Source organism: Columba livia, chromosome 3 (genome assembly GCF_036013475.1).
Source record: "Columba livia isolate bColLiv1 breed racing homer chromosome 3, bColLiv1.pat.W.v2, whole genome shotgun sequence".
NCBI lineage: Eukaryota > Metazoa > Chordata > Aves > Columbiformes > Columbidae > Columba > Columba livia.
Window position 1 is genome coordinate 82,728,236 of NC_088604.1, and position 22,220 is coordinate 82,750,455.

Here is a 22,220-nt window from a genome sequence, read left to right on the forward strand (position 1 = left end):
TAAATAGATTATCTGAAAATCTTTGAAAATGTCCTCTCCTATGCTTTATAAGAACTTCTGTGAGTATTGCTTCTATTCAAGAATACCTGTCTTCCCTTTAGTTCAATTCACAGATATTTGGATTATACATCCTCTCAAGCTTATTCTCTCCTTCAATATATAAATGTTGGGGTTACAATACTTGTTATAATAATTATCTTATTTTGATCTATTTTTTTTAATCCTGGCTAAAGACATTTTTGCACTTTTGAGCAGAATTTTTTTATTGGCAAGTTAAGATACTTTGCAAAGCCTATACGATTAATGGCAATTGTTCTGTTTGTACTAAAATAAGTTTAATAAAGCCCCACAGGTGAATAAATGGTTGAACTACCCATAATCGCTGTGATATATGTATTTGATAAAGATTATGAAAGCCGTAGAAATCTGGCATGAAGAATACATAAGCATTTTTAACCATTTGTTAGGAATTCATTTTGCATTATTCATATCCCATCATTTCAGTACAGTTTGTACCAATACAGAGATCAGAAAGAAATCAATTTTGGAATTTCACCTCCAGTGAAAACAGTCTGTTCCTACTGAACATTAAGCAGGCCTTCCCTTAAGAGAGAATTGCCCCACTGGCTGAAGCACAGGTGAGAGCCCTCCAGTTCCTGCTGGGCGTTTGCACATCTGTTCCACCTTAGCTGCGCGTGTGCCAAACGCACAAGACACACGGGAGGTGCTCAGCAACATCTGTGCTGGGTGCTCTGCACCGCCCTGTGAATCGAAGGCGCCTTAGGCTTCTCACAGTTCTCTTTTGTTGAGAGAAAATTTGTGCTCCTCTAATCTTGACTATTTCTACACCTTTGAAGACTAAACCAACAATGGCATCTTCCATAAAGACAAGAAACAGGACAGTTCTTTAAACCTATTTCTCCCATACAAGGCTAGGAAAATGTCATGGCATAAAGTAAATGTAGTACAGATTGGCAGACGCTGATTCTGGTTTGTGTTCTTCTCTGGAGAGATTTTCTGTGTTCCTATTCAGGGCTCAAGCAGCTTAGCTTTCAGTTTTACAAAGCAGAAGTCCCCCACATTCACAAGTTATACTTCTTTCGTGGTAACAGTGCCCACTACTGATCACTGCCCCTTTACCAAATTGCCAAGCTGATCTTTGTGAGTATCTCAGAGTATCCCCATACCAAACTTTCTCACTCTGCAAACTACTCAGGTAAATGCACACTGCTGTAAAACGTGTGCTTAACATTGCTTCTGACACCTACCTAATCAGTTTTTTTCCTCAAAAAGAGGCATTTTCCTGTCTTTTGCAGATAACTGCATGAAAAGATCAACTGTATCCCTGAGGAAGTCAGAGCTGCGCTATTTTGTTACTACTCTATGTAGTAAGTCTAATATATAAACACCAAAATTCAATTTTTAAGTCAAATAAATGATAGTTTGAGGCTTTATTCTTCAGCTTTATTCATACAATATGAATCCTATCTCCCTCTCCTGTCACTACAGGCTACAAGTTATTTCCTCTCCTTTTTCTTCACAGTGCATCTTGTAGACAGGCAACAAACAGGAGACAATTAAGACTTAGTGATTCACTAGAAGTCATTCCTGCACTCTCTATTTCTCTCTTTCAGTTAATACACACTGTTGCAAATGGAGTCCCTGCCTTTTCAGATAAGGTTTTTGACCCTTGCAGCTTTTATGATATTATCACATTTTCCTCAGTGTTCCGACGCAGAAGCAACTTTTTTCCCCACAAACTTTTTTGGTTTAATAGCTATCGTTTCCTAGCTGCCTAAGGAGCAGATGAAACACACGACCCAAAGGAGTCTGGACACCCTCTCCACAGGTTTACTGTTTCTCTGGCAAAGTGAGGCATTCCCGCCAACACTTCTCACACAGATAAGATGAACCACAGGTTCATACAGCAGCCGCTCCGGTGTTTGAACTTCATACTTTGACAACCAGCAGACGAGCCTCCGCTAAGTTTTTGCACCAGTATTAGTTTCCTTTGACTGAAGATCACTCCCCAAAGCTGGAAATAAACCGATGCTTTTTTAAGTGTCTGCATCAGCTGTGTTGTAGTACTGGAAGCACAGAACTGGTCTGTGTGTGAAACAGAGCCCAGGGTGCGCAGCTCAGGAGCCAGGAGGAGTTTTAGCTGAGAAAAAGGGGCTAAACATCTAACATATAAGCATTTGCAGCCAAAACTGATAGCGGGAGCCAGAATACCCCTGGAGTGGTGCATGCTCTGTCCTGCTGTACCTTCATCTCAAAAGCACATCCACAACCTGCTGGGAACTACACCTCTTTTGATGTGCTATAAAGGGCCAGTAGCAGTAGCCCTCTTATAAAACTGAATCTGCACCCCAGGCTAGCTGTTGACACTTTCACCAACTTGAATTTTGTTTTGCTATTGCTAGACAAGTTATATATAAGGATACCTTACCATAAGGCTACTATAGCCCACATGGGAAGTGTATGCAGCCTTAGCAGTGGCCACACACCCACCACTATCTCCACGTGGGTTATCTGCAGGTCAATAAAGCTCAAATGTCACTTTTGTAACACTCGTTCCAATTCCAGGTCAGTTCCCATTGAGCAGGAACACAAAATGGCGGTGCCGGGCACACTCTCCACACGGCCCCATCGCAGCCCTTCCTGCCGCTGAACGCTGAGGGCCTCACCTACGTGTGTGTCACGCCCGACACGACACAGGGCAGCCCGACACGGCCCAGCAGCCGTGAGAGCGCGGCGGTGTCGGTTCCGGCGCGGGTTCGGTACCGGCGAGCCGCGCGAAGTGCCCGCCCGACGGGGCCCCAGCCGCCCGCTGGTCAGCCCGCACCGGGCTCTCCGGCCACCTCCCCAGGACGGACGTGTGAAGAGCCGCGGCGACGCGCACAGGGGCTGCCCGCGGCGACGCGCCCGGCGCACGGGGGCTGCCCGCGCCGGTCGCCGCTGTGCCGGGGAAGGCCCCGGGGCCGCCCGAGCGGCGCTGCGCACGCCGGAAGCCGCAGCCCTGCCCGCCGCGCTGCGCGCCGGGAGCTGTAGTCCCGGCCGGCCCGCGCCCGGCGGCGATGGGGGCGGGCTCGAGCGGCTCCATTTTGCGCCCATTGGAGGGGCTGCCCGGCCGAGCCGCGGCCGGCGCGCCAGCGCCGGGTAGGGCGCGAGCCGCTGCCTGCGCCCGCCCCCGTCCGCGCCGCCGCCGCCGCGCCCCGTCCCCCCCGCTCCCCTCCCGCCGCCACCGGCGCCGCCATCGCCACCGAGGTGGGGCCCGCGCCCGCTCCCCCCCGCCCCGCCCGGCCCCCGCCGCCGGCCGCGGGCTAAGCGCGTCTCCCGGGGGCGAGGCCCCGTCCCTCCGCGGCGGCGGCTCCATGGTGCCCGCCGCCCCCCCCCGCCCCGCAGCAACAGGCAGGACGAGGAGGAAGCGGCCCCCGGGGGTCCCCACGGCCCCGCCGCCCGCCTGAGCAGCGCCGCCGCCGCAGCGGGAGCGACCGAGCGGGCGGGGGGCGCCCGCGGGCCGCCGGCGATGGCGAACCAGCTGGTGATCCTCAACGTCTACGACATGGTGAGCGCCCGGCCCGGCGCCAGGGGCCCGGGCTGGGGGCGGCAGCGCGGCCCCGCACCTGTGGCAGCGGGCGCGGGCGGGGGTCCCGGCTCCCCGTTCCGGTCGGGCCGCGGGGGCTGCGGCGCGGAGCGTCCTGCGGGAGGGGCGAGGGCAGCGGGGAAAGTTTCCCTGCGCTTCCCCGGCCTGTCCCCGCGGGGGGCGGCTCCGTGGGCTCCCGCCCGCGGGGGCGATAAGAGGCCTGGGGAGGGGGTGGCGATGATCTGGGAGGTCTGACAGTGTCTGCGGGTCTTTTGTGACCCGCAGCCAAAGTTTTCCGGGCTGCGGGCCGGGCCTTGCGGTGACAGGTGCGTCCCTGCCCTGGCACAGGGGAACCTCGTCCCCTGCCCCAGCGGTGCGTGAATGGCCACGCGTGAATTTCCCCGGGCTGTTCATCCTCCCGTGGTTTTGCCCCCAGGGCTCAGCGCGGGGAGGCTCTCCCGTTCCTGCTCCTGAAAACCAGAGAAGTGGCTGATTTTCCAGGAGGATAGTAGTTGTGGATAACCACTGTCTGTAGGGATAAGAGATTTTTAGTGGTGTGTCAGTAACATGTTTATTTCTAGACCAGAAATTTTGAACAGTTTTGGCGTGGCTGCAACTTGGTAGAAATAATGGAATTGCTCCAGTTTGATTTGCAGTCCTATGAGCTCACCTTCCCTCCCTTCTGGGTCATCTTTCTGTGACACCTACAGCAACTGTTGTATTGTCCTCTGTTCAGCTGCAAGCTGCTCAAATGCTATGGTAACAAATGAGGTGTAAGTACCTGCATAGAGCAGGAGGCGTGGATAAGTAATATTAAGAAAATATTATCCGTTAATGCGTTTCAAGCGCTGGAAAGTAGAACAAGGAGCACTAGTTCTCTCACCACGTTTTGAATCTACTGATAGAGGGACAGTAAGATTCACAACTAGCTTCAGGTAACTGTTTGTGTTACTTAGCCTATTTTAGATAGGCTTTCCTGCCACCACCACCACCATTTTAAAGTGAACTTTTTGCCTTTTGAAAGGATGAAGTTGTATAATGTAGAGTCAGTGACTGCTGGCAATGAGAAAATGCAGCTTGTTTGCTTGAGAAAACTCAGGCTCAAATGCTAAAATGTTTAAAAGCAATCATAAGCAGCTGTTTTGAAATTAAAATTATATATGAGTTTACATGAACTAGCCTGATTTCTGTCATAATTTTCTTTCACCCCAATAGTTACCATAGAAATCAATGCTCCTGTCAAAGGATTTTTAAAATTTTTTTTTTCTTGCCCCCTCCTGTGTCAAAGTTCTGTCTCCAGTGAATATAACCTGTTGCTTCTACTTTGTTTTTCCTTTATTGCAGAGAATGAGGGGAGAGTGCAGACAGGAACAGTCTATTCACTGATTTTTCGGAGTGAGGGGAATAAATGGAGTCTTTGCTCACCTAGTTGAGCTCATACATGATGCTGATACAATAGGAAATCAGTGTACCTTGTTTATACTAGACTTAAGGAGGGAAGGATGCTCTGTCACATGTCTATGTATGACTTTTCTGGAGTACAGTTAAAAAGTGTACATTGGAGAAGCTCGTCTAGCATGGAAAGAGGTGGTTTTACATTTATTAACTGTAAATAATTGAACAGGGCAAGAAATAGGACTTCAGTTTCAGGGCTCTTGCATAAGGCAGTGTCTTTGAAGTCAAGGCCTGACGCACTTCTGACTCACCAAGGTGGAAGACCCGGTGTTCCCACAAAGACTCGCTGAGCTGCGCAAAGTGTCACCTGGGCCCAGTTCACGGGCAGGCTGTGAAAACTGACAGAAGGGACTGTCTCCCGTGTGAGTTCCTGCCTGGAAAGTCACACCACGGCCTCAGTGGGAAACAGAGTTCTCGCCACGATGATGGCACTGGCAGGGTGTGACTTCAGCATGCCTTTTCTTTTTCTCTTGTCATGGTCTACCCTTCCCATGGTTTTCCTTCACCCCTTACTCCTTAGATTTCTTTGATGCAACCCACATCCTCCTTTGTTTTTCCTCCAGAGTTGAATTACTGTGATTAGTTTTATTCCAGCCATCCTAGGAAGGCTGAGAGTTGACGGAAGGGTAGGAGAAAAAAAGCAACAGGAAGATTGTGCTCATAAAAACTAGTGTCATACTTCTCCTCAGGACGTGTTGGCGGCTGATAGTCGTCGTGTCATGGGAGGTGCGGCTCTGCCTACATCAAGGAGTAGCATAGTCTCTAAAGCCACCATCTGTGGAAGGAACTTATTCCCCAAAAGAAGCAAGCAAGCACATTCGTTTGCAGATGCTTGATCACATATAGGGGTGGCACTTTGTGCATTGGTCTGCGGTTGTGGACATGAACACAAATTATACGTAGTTGTAAGCTGAATATTTCTATATCGTACTTCAGCTGTGTTTGTTGTTTTATAATGGTATCCATGTTATTTGGCCATAAGAGAAACGGGTTTCCTTTAAACTGGAAAGAAAAGCTGAGGTTCCCACGGTGACTGAAGGACACTGTCAGTATACATCCAGCCTCGAACTCTCACTAAACGATGTCTCAGTCCATTTTAAACTTGTTTGAAGCAGGAGCTTAAACTAGAGCCTTACTTTCGCGTTGCATAGCAGTTATGTGACTGTATGTAGACAGCCTGCTGAAATCTATGATACTTCGTTGTTTGGAGGCATTAAGAGTGGGGGGAGAAGGGAAGAGTCTTTCATAATAGCTATTTTGAAGTTCTTTTTATTCATCAAATCTTGACAACTGTGTATTGAGGTACTAGCAGGTGTACTGATCGCTTCTGACACTGTGTCACTTGGAGGTGGGTTTGAGGTTTGGTGATTTTCTTTTTTTGTAGTTTAGGTTTGGGATTGGGGTTTTTTTGTTTCACTTTTGGAACAAGAGCCCCCTGTTAGATACCTGGTTGACAGAATCGACATTACTATAACTGCAACAGTGATACCAACAGCTCTATTTTAACCTGAGCGCTAGCTGTGGCTGCATTTCCCAGGCAGCTGCTTAGGTATGCAGGGGAATATAGGGTGACCTTGCTGCTCTGGAAACTCCTTGCAGGACTGAGCTGGTTGTTTTCTGAGCATGTACCCTTCCTTTGTCCTTAGCGCTTGAAACAGTGAAAATCTTTGATAAAACCAAAGAGGGAGGAGGGGTGCATGTGTTGTACAAGAAAGGGAACTTTCAAGTACTGGGAACTTTACAGAGGGAGAGAAGCTTAAGGGCATATTTACGTGCTGCAGTTCATGCCTTTGAAAATCTTATGATCATTAAAAGGGTAGGGTGAAGACTTTGATATGTGTTTTGAGAACCGGAGTACTTTATAGTTTCATTTTAACTAACTGCTATTTTTAGGAGTCTAGCTTTTTTGTGCACAAAGCAGCATCCTATTTTTTCCCTTGTCAAATAAGGCTTTAACAACCTAAAGTATTAACATAAATAAAAGCTCTGAAGAAAGTAATGAAGATATTTTTGAAGCACTGGGATTAGTCTTTTTCTTTCATTTCAATGACATGACTTTATTGTGCATATAGAAGAATGCTTGTCCAATATTTTCATTCTGATAGTTACATTAAACATCAATTCCTGTTTTATAAGACTGACTTATTGCAAAATATTGAGGATGTGGTATTGTGCTTTTCTATACATTATACTGTGGCAAAATTGATATGAAGACTAAATTAAGGGAATCAAGTTTGTGTAGTGGAAGAAAAAATGCAGCTTTCAGGATCCATTGGGGATTCCAGAATTTGTGGCATTTTACTGATCCAGAAAGCTATATAGTTATTATTTAAGTTGCATTTGCCATGCATTTCTTTCTTCAGTGCGATAAGGCATTTTGTTCAATGAGAAAATGTGACCAACCTTCCAATAGCTGATCCAGATGAAGTAATAACTAGATATAATTACCGTTCCTATGGGGAAAGTATTTCTGCTTTATTGAAATTCTTTTATCTTCAGTTAATCTACTCTATTCTTACTGGAAATATTAAGTGCCAGCTTGCTTTAGTCAGTTCTTCCAAAGATGCTAACATTTGCTTTATTTGCCACCACTGCTCAGTTTCTGTAGTCTAGTGAGCCTCGTGTATTTAGGTGCCACCAGTAAGGAGGAGTGTGCACTGGAGTAGCACTGGACTTGCAGAAGACCTTGTTAGAGCAGCTTTCTGCCCCCTTTGTCTGCTTCTGTATGGAACGATGAGGAGGGTGGGCGACCCACTTGTCTGTCCTCTCCCTACACCCTGCGCTGGGTTTCACGAGGGTGTGTGAGGGGAGGAGCATCAATCATTTTTCTCTTTTTCTGCCTAGTAACAAACTAGGCTTTATTACTTCTACTGCTTATGGAATATCTTGTGTAACTTTTGTTCCATTTTCAGAGAGCAGTGATAACCTTGCTTGGCATTAACAGATCTGACGTGTGTGTGTAATGTGTAGGTTATTTGGAATTCAGAGGCTGGAGCCAGAGTTTTCTGGCCAAATGAGTACCCAGGAGAGGAAAGACTAGAGCACCAGGGACCCTGTCAAGCTCAGTTCTAGATTAGGTTCGTTTGGATGCATCTTCTCATTAGGCCAACAAGCTTTCTTCCTGTGCTAACAAACTGTATGTTAAATGTGCCTATGGTTTTGGCTATAAATACAAACCTAAAACTATTTTGAAATGGTCAGCTGGTAAAGTGTGGAATATGACTGGCTTCAGAACTGAAACAGGGTTATGTTTAACTAGCTCCTCCATTTTCCTGGGGGCTTTGATTTCACTTCAGTGAACAGAATCATTTTTTTTTTTATGCTCACAAACCTGTTAAATTCATCGGGTAGTCATAACACTGTTTTCTTTCCTTCCCCTCTTCTTATTTTCTCCCTGGTTTCTGTCTTTCTATATCGGGGTGTCAAACTCATTTTCACCGGGGGCCACAGCAGCCTCGCGGTTGCCTTCAGAGGGTCGATTGTAATTTTAGGACTGTATAAATGCAGGAGTACTTACATTTATACAGTCCTAAAATTACATTTGGCCCTTTGAAGGCAACCGCGAGGCTGCTGTGGCTCCTGGTGAAAATGAGTTAAGACACCCCTTGTCTATACAGAGTAAATCTAACCCAGTATATTTCTAGATGTAGCTTGATCATACAGACTAGCTCTCTGCTCTTCTCGGAGAGGAGGAAGGAAAGAACTGCTAAGCCCTTTAAATAGACTAAGGTGATAATTTAGTGTAGTCATCCATACCCCACTAGCTAACAAAGCAACGCATTGACAAAAACAGGAATTAAAGCAAAGGGTAACGTTTAGTCCTGAGCAAAATTTATCCACAGATCTCAATGAGGCTTAATGTTAAATAAATACAAGAAGCAAAATCTGCCTTCTGTTAATTCATGTTGTCAAAATTCCTCACAACTGGCTTGTCTACAGAAGAGGACATCAAATCCTCAGTATCTTGCTATCCAGATAGTCTTTTGTGTCCTGTGCCTGCTAGCATAATTGTGAATTTTAGGCTGGAAAAATTACATGCTGATGTTTGGTGGCTGATGGTAACTCAGTTTGGGGGACTATTTATTTTAGGTTTGACGGTACTTAGGGTGACTATAAAAGCCAAATACATCCATATTTTATTCCTCATAATTTGTATCTTTTGGCTTCACTTGCTCTTTTTGCCATTTAACTTGTCTTGATTTTCATTAATAGCTTCTCCGTCCAAGGTCTAGTGTATATTTTTTATTGGGAGAAAACTAGCTTTCGGAAATGCATGTTATATATCATAATGTTTGTAGTGGCCCTGTAAATTACGCAGTAATCGGCTAGCACATCTTAAACAGTGACACCTGTAACCTTTTACATTTTTATCATCAGCTGTGCTGTTTTAATAGTGACTTCACATCAGAAAGCACTTACTATGTCAACAGGTTGTGTAAAGAAGACAGCTTCTTTTTCTTCCTGGTTGCTAAACAAATATTAATTCCCTGGGGTGCTACCTCATCTGTATCCTGTGTGCCAGCTGGCTTGCTGCAGGCTCCTTTGCTGAAGTTCGCAGCCGTGCCCTTTGGGGCCACATGACCTGGGAGGAAAAATCCCACTGCTGGACTAAATGACAAAATAATGTTTTCCTTGTAGTTTTGAGAAGTATTTCTTGCTAGACAATTTCAGTTGTAAGGACACAACCGAGGTGGGCTTTTTAAAGCCTTTGTTTGAGGTTCCTTTTTAAATTATGTGGGTCACTTGAAAATTTTTACTGAGACTGGTATTTTGAGGGTGGCGATGTAGTTCCAGAACTCTGTGCATCTTTAGGATCTTGAGGGTAATAGTTGGATCCTGACAGGCACTTGCTGCTGCTTCTGAAGAAGAAAAGAGAAAGTACTAAGGGAAGGGGTTTTTTCTTCCTCCCGCCGCCTTCCCCCCCCCCCTTTTTTTTGGTAAATTATCACTTCCTAGTTTCCTTTTGAAATGCAATTATTATCTGTTGGATACAATAGAAGTGATATATTGGAAACAGGTGTTAGACCTATGCAAAAGACTTACACCTGGTGTATGGAGACACATCAGGAGCTGGGAGAGAGCTTCGTCTCTTGTATGGTGTCTGACAATGGTGTATTCAGAGATAAAATATACCGAGGCAATTTCAATCCATCTTACATATCTCTGAGTGTGTCTCGTGCTCACCTGGTCATAAGCAAAAGTGTGGTTGTTGCTATAAGTGACGGCTTGTGTATATTACAGTCCTGTATTCTGATGTTATTAAAAAAAAAGTGCTCCTGCAGAATTATTGTTGATTCTAGAATGTATCACACCTAATGGGAAAGTTTATAACCTGTAACTTGTTGACAAATCAAAAGTTGACCCGGATTTCTCCCATGGATGGTCTCCTTGGCTGGCAGACATTGACCACACTAAAACACTGGAGTAGAACACAATGGAATTAATTCACTCTGTACAGTTGTGGAACTTTAATGGCATGTTCTGTTCCTGTAAAATGGGTTGTGCAGTTTCACTTTGTGATAGGATTTTATTCTTTTGATGTGGAAGATAAATACTTGTCAGCCTGCTATCAGAAGACAAATCTGCCTGGGAATCTAACAAAAGTCCTTTTTTATTTTATTTTAGTATTGGATGAATGAATATACTTCTTCCCTTGGAATTGGAGTGTTCCATTCAGGTATAGAGGTGTATGGCCGAGGTACGTGCAAGAAAGACATAACTTACTCTTTGTTTGGTAATGCTGTTATTTAAAAATGTTTATCGGTAGTGAAGGAAATCTGGCTTCTGAAACCTGTTCATCAGTTTTCTCTTAGAGTTGTCGTCTCTTCTGTTCTGGAAAAAACCTTGGATACAAATAATCCAGTAGTCATCTAGCATTCTTGTCTAAAGCTGTGCAACTATGAAAAAGTGTGCAATTAATTCAACTAGGCATAGAAATATGTATTTTAGGTTTTGAAATATCTATTGCCAAAATAAATGTATGCTTCGGGTAAGCATGGTTGAGTTATGTTTCCTCCGTATTCTGCCAGCCCTTAGTGCAAGAAGTTAATTTTTAGGTGCAGAAACAATAGTTTGTTGCAGATAGACACCTAAAAGTGTATGATGCTCGGCAAAACCTGTCTGTCCCTTATTGGTAGGCTGGTTTGTTTTAAAAAGATAGTTTCTTTAAAAGGCATCTCATGAATACTGTTCGCAAAAGATACGCTTGTAATAAATACAGCAACACACTGAGATTTTGCTAAGTAGGTGGTGCTTTGGGAATGCAGCTTCCTGACCTGTTTGAGCCACTTTGAGTCCCCATTGCTGCCCAAGGGTGTTTCTGAGCATCCAGTAGCACAGGCTCAGGTCTGGGGTGTTCCTGCCTGCCAGCCTAATGACACTGTGAGCTGATGGTGCTAAGAACAGTCCATTTAAGGATAAAAAAACTCCAGTCCTCTTTTTGGAATGGGTTTGGAGGTGAGGGGAAGCAGCAAGCGTTGTGGCATGAGATCCAAGGACCACACACTGTGCAAAGTTACCTTAAACTATAGATGTTTCAGCTGCTGTAATGGTCAAACCATAACTGAGTTTGCAAGTGTTTTCAAAGTAACAAATTGACAAAACGCAATATTTATTGTTAAAACTCTTTTTTAAATTTCTTTTAATCCAAACCAGAAAGACCTGACTCTCAATAGTGCTGTGCCTGAAACTGGGCTTGGGCTGTGCCAAACACATGTGCCTCCCCTCCTGTGCACGGTGTAACAGCGCTCTCCTGTAGCAGGTCACGCCCCTGCGTTTTTCAAAGTACATCAAACTTTATTTATTAACCTGTTGTAAGAAAGATTATCCACAAAGCCGAATGCTAGACTTGGATGATGTGTTAAGAGTTTTGAGGAAGCTTTCTTTTGCACTCTGGGTGCGGTGTGCTGCATTATTGTACAGACACAGAAGGAAGCTAAAGCACCCTGCGATACTTTCTTGTACTGTAAGTGCTTATGCCAGCAGGTGCTGTGTGCAGACTTCAGATGCACACACTGGTTTACTTTCTTGTTATAGTGAAGAGCTCAGGACAGTTGAACTCCCGCAAATCAAAATAAAAATCATTATGCTACTACTCGCTGCCACACTTAGAGCTGTAGTGCACACTGAATAGAAGCGCCATCAGACTTTTGAGGGTGCAGTACTTTGAATCCCTAATCCATAAATACGTACGTGGATTTTTAAAAAACAAGCATGTATAAAGAACATTGGTGGGATTTACAAGTTAACGTGTAAATCCTCACTCATACAATGAAAACAATATGTAGTTACTGTAAAGTTGTTTAAGTTAAACATGTAAAGTGATGTAGGAAATTTCCTGATGGTTTTTACTTAGATCAACTAGTACCTTACAAAACTTCATTTCCAGCTCCTTGCATCTGTTACCCATGTAAATAAGAAGTCTGGTTTCTAGCTTTAGATCCTTGTGATCTTCCAGTCAGTGAGGTGTGCTGTTTCCCTCTGTTGTCGTATGCTGTTTTTGTTAAACCTGAGCTTTTTCTTTCAGAATTTGCCTATGGTGGTCATCCATACCCTTTTTCTGGAATATTTGAAATTTCACCAGGAAATGCTTCTGAGCTAGGAGAAACATTTAAATTTAAGTAAGAAAGATACCTATTTTCTTGCTTTTCAGAAGGCATATTAAAAAGACAACTTGTTGCTTTTATTTTTGAGGATAGATATGTTGAATATTACAGGATTTCTGACTTATTGAGAAATTAATGTGTTTACTTAGAAATGAAAGACAAAGGTGATGAGACTCAATAGTGTCTGCAGCAAATAACATTATTTTTGGCATACATTAAATGCCTTAAATCTGTACCAATTATATGGACTTTTGGCTAGCTTTTTTTATTCATACAGTATATACAATGGAGTAACTTTTTCAAGGTAGTGAAATTTTTATTCAAAGAAAAAGCTGAAAAATATTGCTCTTCAAGGTTTCCCCATGTCTCTTTTGCACTTTCTCAGTGTGATTGCCTTAACCTTTCCCTGCTTTATAAGCTTTTACCTGTTCTCAGCTCTCCCTTAGAAATTATAGCCTTTGCAGAAGAGGGGAAAATTGCATCCAGTATTTCTCAGAGTTAAGTTACAAAGAACTTACAGGTGGGCAAACAGCAAGGAAGTCATATCTCATGATAAAGATGAAAGTGGTGCTGTAATGTGTAATAGAAATAATCCATGTTGTTCTAGGAGGGCAGAAAGATCTCCCCACCCACAGTGGGGTGATTCTTGAGTGATGTGTGAACGATAATCCGCCTATATCATAGAAGCCCGATCACCTTCTCCTCTCTCCGTTTCTCTTCTAGAGAGGCTGTGGTTCTAGGCAGTACTGACTTTATGGAAGATGACATAGAAAAAATAGTAGAAGAGCTTGGAAAAGAATTCAAAGGAAATGCTTATCACCTAATGCACAAAAACTGCAATCACTTCTCTTCAGCTTTATCTGAGGTAAACAAACATAAAGGTCTGTAGAAATGTGTTTCCTGGGTGGCTACAGAGCATTTTTCCTGTCCCTTGGAATGTTTGACCTAATTTCCAACTTCCTAGCTCTGTTACTTTGGGCAAATGTGGCTGTTTTTCAGGTTCTATTTGTGTTCATGTCCAAAGCACAAGATTTTGCTGCCAAAAATGCTAAATATTGTTTTCATACATAGTTTGTGTTCTAGCAGGTATGCATTCTTAATTGAGAGCCCTAGTGAATAAAGTATTAACAGGATTTCCAAATCATTTCAGATGCTTCAGAGATCACTACTGAAGATAGAACCATGTGTTATTTTTATCCACAGAATCATCATACTGAAAATAATTTTTAAAGTTATGATCTACTGTAAAGAATAACAAAGACATTGAAGTTTAACAGATAGTGTTAACCCTCTGAGAGGCTTTTGTCAAGTTATTGCTCTGCCAGCACCCGTGTCCTGGACATGCAGATACCCGAGTGGTTGTACAGAGTATCTGACTGTGGAGTTGAACGGGCTTTGCTTTTTCCTCTCGTTTTTATTTTAACTTGATTGGTTTGCCAATATGATTGACTGCCTGATCACTCACATGTGTATCAACACGAGGGAAAGGGTCAGGAACAAGGAACGCAGGACAAAGATGGGAATGGCAGTTGTGATTTTTATCAGTAGCTGGCAATCTCTGCTTGTCAGAATTTATTCTGATGTTTCATTGAAGCACTCCAAAAAAGGCATGGCTATTTTTTCCATTATGAACTTCCATAATATTTAATTGTTTGTTTGTTTGTTTGTTTTTCAAATAGCTAATGGCACACTTATTGTATAGCCTGTGTTTTGTGTAAACTGATCTTCCAGTGGTACTGGAAAATTTTATTGAGATGATGATTCATGTGCGATGCTGGAACAAGTAAGTAGGGTGAGACACTGACAAAGCAGCAGTTGGCCTGAAATCTGGCCTGTATGGCCAGGTTTTTGCCATACTCTTCAGCCGCATTATCATGTTGTTCCTATTTTATGTCTTGTCCTATTTAATGTTCAGAATGACTGTAAAAACAAGGATATAATTACAAGTTAAATGCAGCAGAGTAATGCTCACATTAGCTACAATTTTCTCCAGATTTACACTGGAGTAAGTAGTACCAGAAGTGAATATGGAGGTAGTTAAGTAAAATAGCTCACTCCTTGAATAGTGACAATGAAACCATTCGATGACTTGTGTACAGAAAAAACAAGTATTTAATGCAGCTTTATATATGTTTGAGGGGCTGAAACCAGCTTTGCACTATATAGCTTCTCTTGTCCCAGTCAACATAAGAGTGTTTGTGCTTGGCCTGTGTGCTGCAAGATTGTGATGTCTTGTGCAAAGTCATCAGAGGCCGTCTCAGTCAATACCCTCAGCTGTGTGGATACTTTGACGTAGCTGTGGTATCGACACTATCTTTTTGACCAATTGGTTTCAGGGTGCTTTTTTCTAATAGTGAGATTTCTCTTGCAATTTCTGTTTCTGAGGAATTAGCAGTGAATAGAAAGCATACCTTAACTCATTTCTGTGTCTTTTATAGAAGTTATTCAAAAAGAGTGAGGTGGTTAGGCTTTTCAGGACTTCTGAGAAAATACAGAAGCATATGTCAAGCTCTCACAGTGGAAAACAAATCTCCTTGTGTGACTTGGGATGCTGCTTTTACGGATGGGGAAAGTTGTCCTAGCGTAGCTAACTTGAGTGCTGCTTGACTGGTGTTTGTGATATGCGAATCATAAGGCTGCTGCAGCCTTTGCTTTTTATTTCCGCTGCATACTGTAGTTCTGTTGCTGCTGAAACCAGAAGACAAATTAATCCTTTATTTTTCCCTTCCCCGCCTCTAGATTCTGTGTGGAAAAGAGATTCCACGGTGGGTGAATCGCCTTGCCTACTTCAGCTCCTGTATCCCGTTCCTGCAGAGCTGCCTGCCCAAGGAGTGGCTGACACCTGCAGCCCTCCAGTCCAGCGTGAGCCAGGAGCTGCACGAAGAGCTGGAGGAAGCCGAGGATGCGGCAGCATCGGCTTCCTTGGCAAGCTCAGCATCTGGGTCTAGAACTGGACGCCACACCAAATTATAGGTCTCCCTCCAAAGTAACAAAGGGTTTGAAAAACTTCAGTTTAATTTCTCCAGCAATTGACTTCCTGACAGAACGTGAGAGCTGACTCTAGAACATGGGTTTTATATGCAAAAAAGGCTCTCGTCACCCCCTGTTTCAGCTCAGGATTATTTACGTAGTGAAAAGGATTGCTGGGAGAAAAGGGAAGGATTATGGGTGAAGCCACCTTTTTCATTTTCACCTGTTTGGTAGACCTGGGTTAATTTAGCATCTTGTATAAAGCAGAACTTAAATTATTTGTTTACAGTATTGTGTACTGCTGTTTACAAGTCCTGTAAGGACTCCTGCCACCGTGGAAGAACAGAGAATTTGAGTTGGATGTAACTGTTGGTAAAATCAGTGGTGTGATGCCCTGGATGAACTCTCCCCTTTGTTTTCAAGATTTTTAAGGCAGGTGAACGTTAAATTTTGAGAAATGCCAGAAACTGCTGAATACTGTACATGTAAACAGGGTACTGTGCACTTAAAGTGGCTGATGTAAACAGGCGGATTGCAGGATGTAGGGAGACTGCTTTTGTCTAAGATCTGTTATAGAAGTATGACCTCTACATTAATGAAACTGTGGATTTTTGCACATGTGAAGGGGAATTTCTGTGTCATTACAATGCACATTGATCCCTTTTTATTTTTTTAAACTCAGCCATGTAGTTTGCATCCTATCTTCTGTCTGCATTTACAGTCTATTTCAACCAGATTTTAGACATGTGAATATCATCTGTTAGAAGCATCAACGAATTTTTCACTATTTGCTTTACTTGGTTTCAAACTTGTATATAAGAGTTAGTACTTTTATTCTTGTTTGTTTGTTTCATATAGTTTGGAATAGTGTAATACAAGCCATTTATGGCTGGGGAATGGCCTTGCTTTCTGCTGCTGATTTTTGCTTAATTTGAGTTTGTAAACATTCGTGTCCTTGTTTTTGAGCTATGAATTACTGCCCAGTTGTGCATATCCGCACAAATTACAGAGAAATCCTAATTTATTTTCCCACAGTCTCTGTCTGTGGCATTAACTTTCTTGTCAGATGTAATGAAGAAAAACCTGAAAATTGCTTATGCACCTGCGTGTTTACACAGCAGAACCCACTAATCTGCACACATAATTATATCTGAAGGTAAGAGATATTATTTTCTAAAATACAGAAGTATGTTTGCTGGTAGATTATAATTAGAGCTAAATTATAATTAGTGATCAGAATATATAATGGAATGCCTTATTCTTGTTCACTTACCAAGAGAATTATTGGTTCTTCCAGTCATTAGTGTAAATTAGTGAGGTTCTCTTGTGCACATAAGGATACAGTAGCACAAACATGAGGGAGGTGAGCTTGTGTATTTTGAAAGACTTGCTGCCTTAAATTAAAAAAAAAAAAAAGAAAAAAACAAACACACCACCCATAAACTGACCAGCTCACAAAGAAGCGTGCATTACTAGAAGTATAAATGATTCTTACAAGCTTTATTTTCAGTCTGTTGCTGGATTTTAGTTTTTCCATTAAGTGAAATACTGACTCTACAGTTTCTGCTGTTTAAAAGGAAAAAGAAATACCAGGAGGCAAAAATGCTTCGTGTTACGGATGCTCCTAGCCACAGGCAGTCGGTGCCGCTGCGCCCTACGGGAAGGTGCAGTAGGCTGTATTGTAGTAAGAATTCCTACGATGGGCAACTCCAACTGGGGTTAGAAACAAGCAGAAGTTTTTCTGCCAGCGGTTGGGTTGGCTCCTTTGTCAGGCAGTCTCTGCGTTTTCACTCATCGTCTGCGATGCAGTGTAGCTACAGAGGTGCTCGGTTCTGGGGAAAAAAGAAATCATTGAGGCTCTTTCTGGAAAGACGGGATAATAGTAGAAGTCTCTTTAACTGTAGTTTGGTACGTGTTTTAATAATCTCTTCTGCCAAGTGGGAAATGCTCAAGACTGACAAGTCTACCGCTAATCACGTTCTCTGGTCTCCAGAAGCTGGACATACTGACTCTCCCTGTCGGATGCTTTTTCACTTGAACCTCTTGAATTTGAGTTCTCCTTTCATTTTTTTCCCTGTAGTGAAAATGAATATGGTGGTCTCCAGTCAACTCTCAAGCATCACAGAACTGAATCTCACGCTCCTGACGGCCGAGACAACAGGCCACAGGTTATTTTGTCTCTGCTGTGCAGCTGGGGAAGTAATGTGACTGAGTCTCTCGGCCAAGGCAGGTCCTTTATTTCAGCTCAGGGTTGAGGCCACTGATCTAGCAATGTACTGTAGCTTTTCCTAGGTTTTAGGGAAAATAAATAGAATGAATTTTCATTGCTACCTAACTTTTATGTACCAAAATCAGCTTTTTAGGCTTCTGATACATCCAGAGTGCTAGGTCACCAATCTCTACACCTTCATTACGACACACAACTGCAGCATGTACAATGCAAGAACGTGACAGATCACAGCACAGTTTTTATTTAGAAGTAAAACTAAGAATATTTTTTATAAAGCAGACTGGAAAGTTTGTAACAAAAACATTCATTTTATCGGTAGCTGTACAGGTGAAAATACTGTCTTATGCTCCTCCTTTTTGTTGGTGTTTCAAAACCATCCATTTGTAAACCCTGTGAGGAAACTGACCCCTGAACCCTGAAGGCTGTTGGGTACTGAATCAAAGCAAGCGGTGCTGTAACCTCAGCCGCAACTCAGCCTCCACTGGATGCCTCCGAGAAGACACCCTGCCAGTGGTTACTCCGATTTGTTAGCAATAGAGCAAGTTACCTTTCACCAGCATTACTGCCAAGCAGGGATTACTTTAGTCTACTAACGACCACACTGTGCTAGGACTAGGACACTGCAAAATGCTGTGAGAAAGCTGGACACCTGTGGAGTCTATTCCATCAAAACGGGTAGAAAAATATCACTACTTCAGGGTTCTGCTCTGTTTACTTTCTCATTCTTGTTTAATTTTCTGTAAGGTAGTACTTTTGGTACGTATTATATTCTTTAACTCAAAGTCATTTTATTTAAATGCCATTTTCTGTTCAGCAAGCCAAAAAAAATCCAATGTACTGTCAGTGTGCACCAGTAACTTCAGAGTGGCTTGGTAAAAACATAGTTGCATTACTTCTACAATTTGCAATGCAATTCTGATCACTATTGATACATGGCAATTTTCACTGTTGGAAGTTGGTTACAAGCTGAATATTCACTGATGCATTTTTTGTAAACTTGTATTCAAGTTTACTGTACTACATAGTATTTGTATAAAATTCAAAGAATTTTGACTTTTGTTACCTGTACATGGCAACAAGTTGTCTAGCATCTGAAACTTAAATCCATCAGTTTATTAAAAATACTTTTATAAAAAAAGACGGTTGGCTATGTGTGTTGCTCCCTGGTACCTACACCTTGTTTTGTCAGTTCCACCCAAGCTGACCTTCACTTTTGGAAGATGCTTTCAAAGGACGTTAAGATGATCCAAGGGTTTCCTATAGTTAACCTATAGGCTATTTTCTGACATGCGCCATAAGATGTGTGGGGTCTGTAATGTCTGTGCCTTTCCAGCTCCTTTGCACTGAGCAGAAGGACCCAGCGTGTGGTCAGGGACCGATGGCAACACCACCCTGAGCCACCACCCTGTGCCGTGCCCGTCCCGGTGGTGCGGATGGCGCCACAGCCCGGTGCTGGCCCAGGCTGGGGAAACTCCCATGGATATTTTTTGAGGAACTTGTAACCTGTTGAAAGGAACTTTGTAACTTTGACAGAGCTCATCCGTTTAAAACTGTGGATTCCAGATAAATTCACTTGTGTCCGATGCTAAGGGTGCCTGTCCACTTCTAGGAAGGCCATCAATACACAGGAAGTATGGCATTGTTTGTTAATGGGTGAGTAGCTGAGTTTAACTGCACTGTTCTTGAAGAAAATAGAACAGTTTCAAATGAAATTTCATTTTATAAACCAGTGTGTTCAGGAATGCAGGGTTTATGTTGCAAACGTGTCATCAGAACAGCTTCTCAATAGGCAAAGCATTTTTACAGCTAAAGGCACCTTAGTCATATCGCTCCCCATCAATAAATATTTTTTTTCACAGTGCTTCATATAATGCAATGAAAATGGCTATTGGGCAGTTCCTGACTCTGATACCCTTTGGCTTGATCTAAAGAAGATCATGAAAAAACTTCAACAACTTTTCAATGTAACCACATGCCAGGGAAGCCCATGGCGTGGCTTTGAGAAAGCAGCTGTACTCCACCAGTAAATCTGATTCCTGCTGGCCTGGAATCCCATATTTCTCATATCTGGTCCTCTAAAATTAGTGTATCTCAAACTAAACCAGGATCTAGTGATAAAGAAATGTAAGATTCCTACACTGGCACAGTTTTAGCTCGCTCTGGGGATGGTAGAGGGGCTACATCTATCTGGTTCTCCTTAGCAAGGGGCATTACTGCCACCAGACCAGCTCTCCATCCCTGCCGCTCTGAGCAGCCGCCCAGGACACGCAGAGCTAAGGTAACAGCGCTCCATCCACAGGTGGAACATGGGTGGCTGGTGGATCTTGTGCTGTTCTCGATGTGTCAGTCCCAAAATCCTCAACGCAGAAAGCTGCTGCGCTTGCCTGTTACCTGCTTTGCTGCTTCTAGCCTGTGCAGTTGTGTGAAAGGAGAGAAACTGGTGTCTTCTGAGTGAAACCAATGAAGGGGAAAGAGAGGGGCTTCGCGTGGCTGTTTAAGCTCATGGGTTTCAACTCTAGGATTTCCTTTCAGGCAGTCTTTTTTCACCGCATCTCCTTTCACCTCCACACAGCCTGAAACAAGGCATTCAAATAGTGGACTCCAAGAAGCCTCGACTGTGTTGCTGAACCGTTCCTGCGAGGGCTGACTGTGGCTTGGGAAGAAGGTTCGGAGGGGTTCAGGCCATCTCAGATGAGAAAAGCCTTTCCCGCAGCCACAATGCGGGCCCCATCTTCTGCCCAGGCGACTGTGGGGCAGCAGGGTGGGGGGCTCAAACACACCTGTGGGGTTTGGGTCTGGTTCCAGTGACAGTGGTGGACACAGGTATTTCTTTACAGAGAGATAATTGATGTGAATCAGACATCCCCACCAACCAGGGCACAGGCAAGTTTTTATCAGGCTCTAGCGAAACGTGACCACCCTCCACAGCCGGTGAGAGACAAGGGGGAGGAGGAGCCCCTCTGTTCCCTGTGTGTGCCTGAGGGACACGGCAAATGCGGTTTTGGCCGCTTCCCTGACATTTCCCAGGTCTGAACGGTCATTAATGCTGGCTCAAGCAAAGCCCAGCTTTCCTCCAAGAGTAAGAATAAAGCGCCATTAAACCCACCTAATGACAACACAAATCATGCGAACAGAAAACGGCTTGTGTTCCCTACTCGGGCTTCTAAGGCTTGCAGGTTTTGTTCTGGTTTTCCCATTCCTAATTTGCCTGTGGGAAACGCTGCCTCCCCCCAGCCCTCACAGCGCAGGCACACAATAGCTGCTTGTCTTTTGCCTGGAAGGAACTGCTGAGCCTTTAAATAGCTGGAATTTAGTTTATTTTTCTTCTGTACTTCAGCTCATTCATTACTCCAGTCATAGCACCCTAAAAGTGTGGATTTCCAGAAGCACTGGAATTTCCTTTCCTCCTTTTTTTTTAATTTTTTCCCCTAAAAAGATACTCTACATCTAAAATTTTGAGCACCAGCCCCTTGATAGAGTCACTAACTAATCCTGCAGTGAAGCATCAGTGTCCAACAAATTAATTCACATGCCATTAAGCAAATATGATCTGAGTAGTGAGGACTAGCAAGAGCTGATGGCAATGTAGTCAGCTCAAATGCAACTGTAAAGGTCAATTATTTTTTTAATCTCAGACTTGGAAAGCTTACCAAAAGCGCTAAACGAGAACCGATGATAACTGAGGTGACCGGTTGAGCCAAGGCTGCTTGGGCCAGCTCTGACCTCCAGCACTCTGGAGTTGAGGGCAGAGAAGCACCTCAGGGAGTTCCCCAGCTCTTGAGGATGCTCTCACCTCTGCAATTGCTTTCTTTGAGCTGCTTTGCCCTTCCAGGAGCCTGGTGGCTTCTGTGCATGTTAGGAGGTTTAGAGGACAGACATGGCCCAGATCACTTCCTCTGCCCTGCGGCTCCCCGCACCAGCGGTTGTGGTTGGTGCTGATATTGCTGAGGTTGTCTTCAAATGAGGAAAACAAGGCTCTAATACTAAATATACTGACATGTAACTATTTATTGATAATATAATAATACTGAAGAATTAAACCGAGTACAAACAGGACTCTGCTCAGAGCTAGACTACACACCTTCCCGGTCCCAGCCTGTGGCATAACATATATGTAGCACATCCAGAGCCATCAGCTCCTCAGTGTCACCTTTTTCTCCCTCACACTGTCCTCTACAGATGTTTAACTTCTTAAATGGTTTCTGAGGATCTGCCTTTTACCTGCAGACCAGGTAACCCTATCGAATCACACTCTTCCCTGACTGTGTCATGAACTAATCTATACTTCTTCCTTATCTTTTGAGGAGGTTTACCTAGAATGTCTTTAAGAAGCAGCAACCCCCCAGAAACTGGTTCTTGTTTCATGTCCACCAGT

General features: G+C 43.6%; 1 protein-coding gene across 1 annotated transcript; it reads left to right on the forward strand.

Annotated features, from left to right (window-relative positions):
• Window positions 1–3,230: 3,230 nt before the first annotated feature.
• On the forward strand, window positions 3,231–18,983 carry DESI2 (desumoylating isopeptidase 2). Its single transcript, XM_065057894.1, has 5 exons — window positions 3,231–3,568; window positions 10,667–10,739; window positions 12,567–12,660; window positions 13,369–13,510; window positions 15,385–18,983. The coding sequence occupies exons 1-5, from the start codon at window positions 3,530–3,532 to the stop codon at window positions 15,616–15,618; spliced, it is 582 nt and encodes a 193-aa protein (XP_064913966.1). The 5' UTR covers window positions 3,231–3,529; the 3' UTR covers window positions 15,619–18,983.
• Window positions 18,984–22,220: the final 3,237 nt, after the last annotated feature.

Excerpts from the sequence above, each read along its gene's own strand:
- DESI2 (XM_065057894.1), top strand. The coding sequence starts at position 3,530 with ATGGCGAACCAGCTGGTGATCCTCAACGTCTACGACATG. Across the intron at positions 3,569-10,666 it reads TCCTCAACGTCTACGACATG|TATTGGATGAATGAATATAC; the intron begins GTGAGCGCCCGG and ends ATTTTATTTTAG. Across the intron at positions 10,740-12,566 it reads TATAGAGGTGTATGGCCGAG|AATTTGCCTATGGTGGTCAT; the intron begins GTACGTGCAAGA and ends TTTTTCTTTCAG.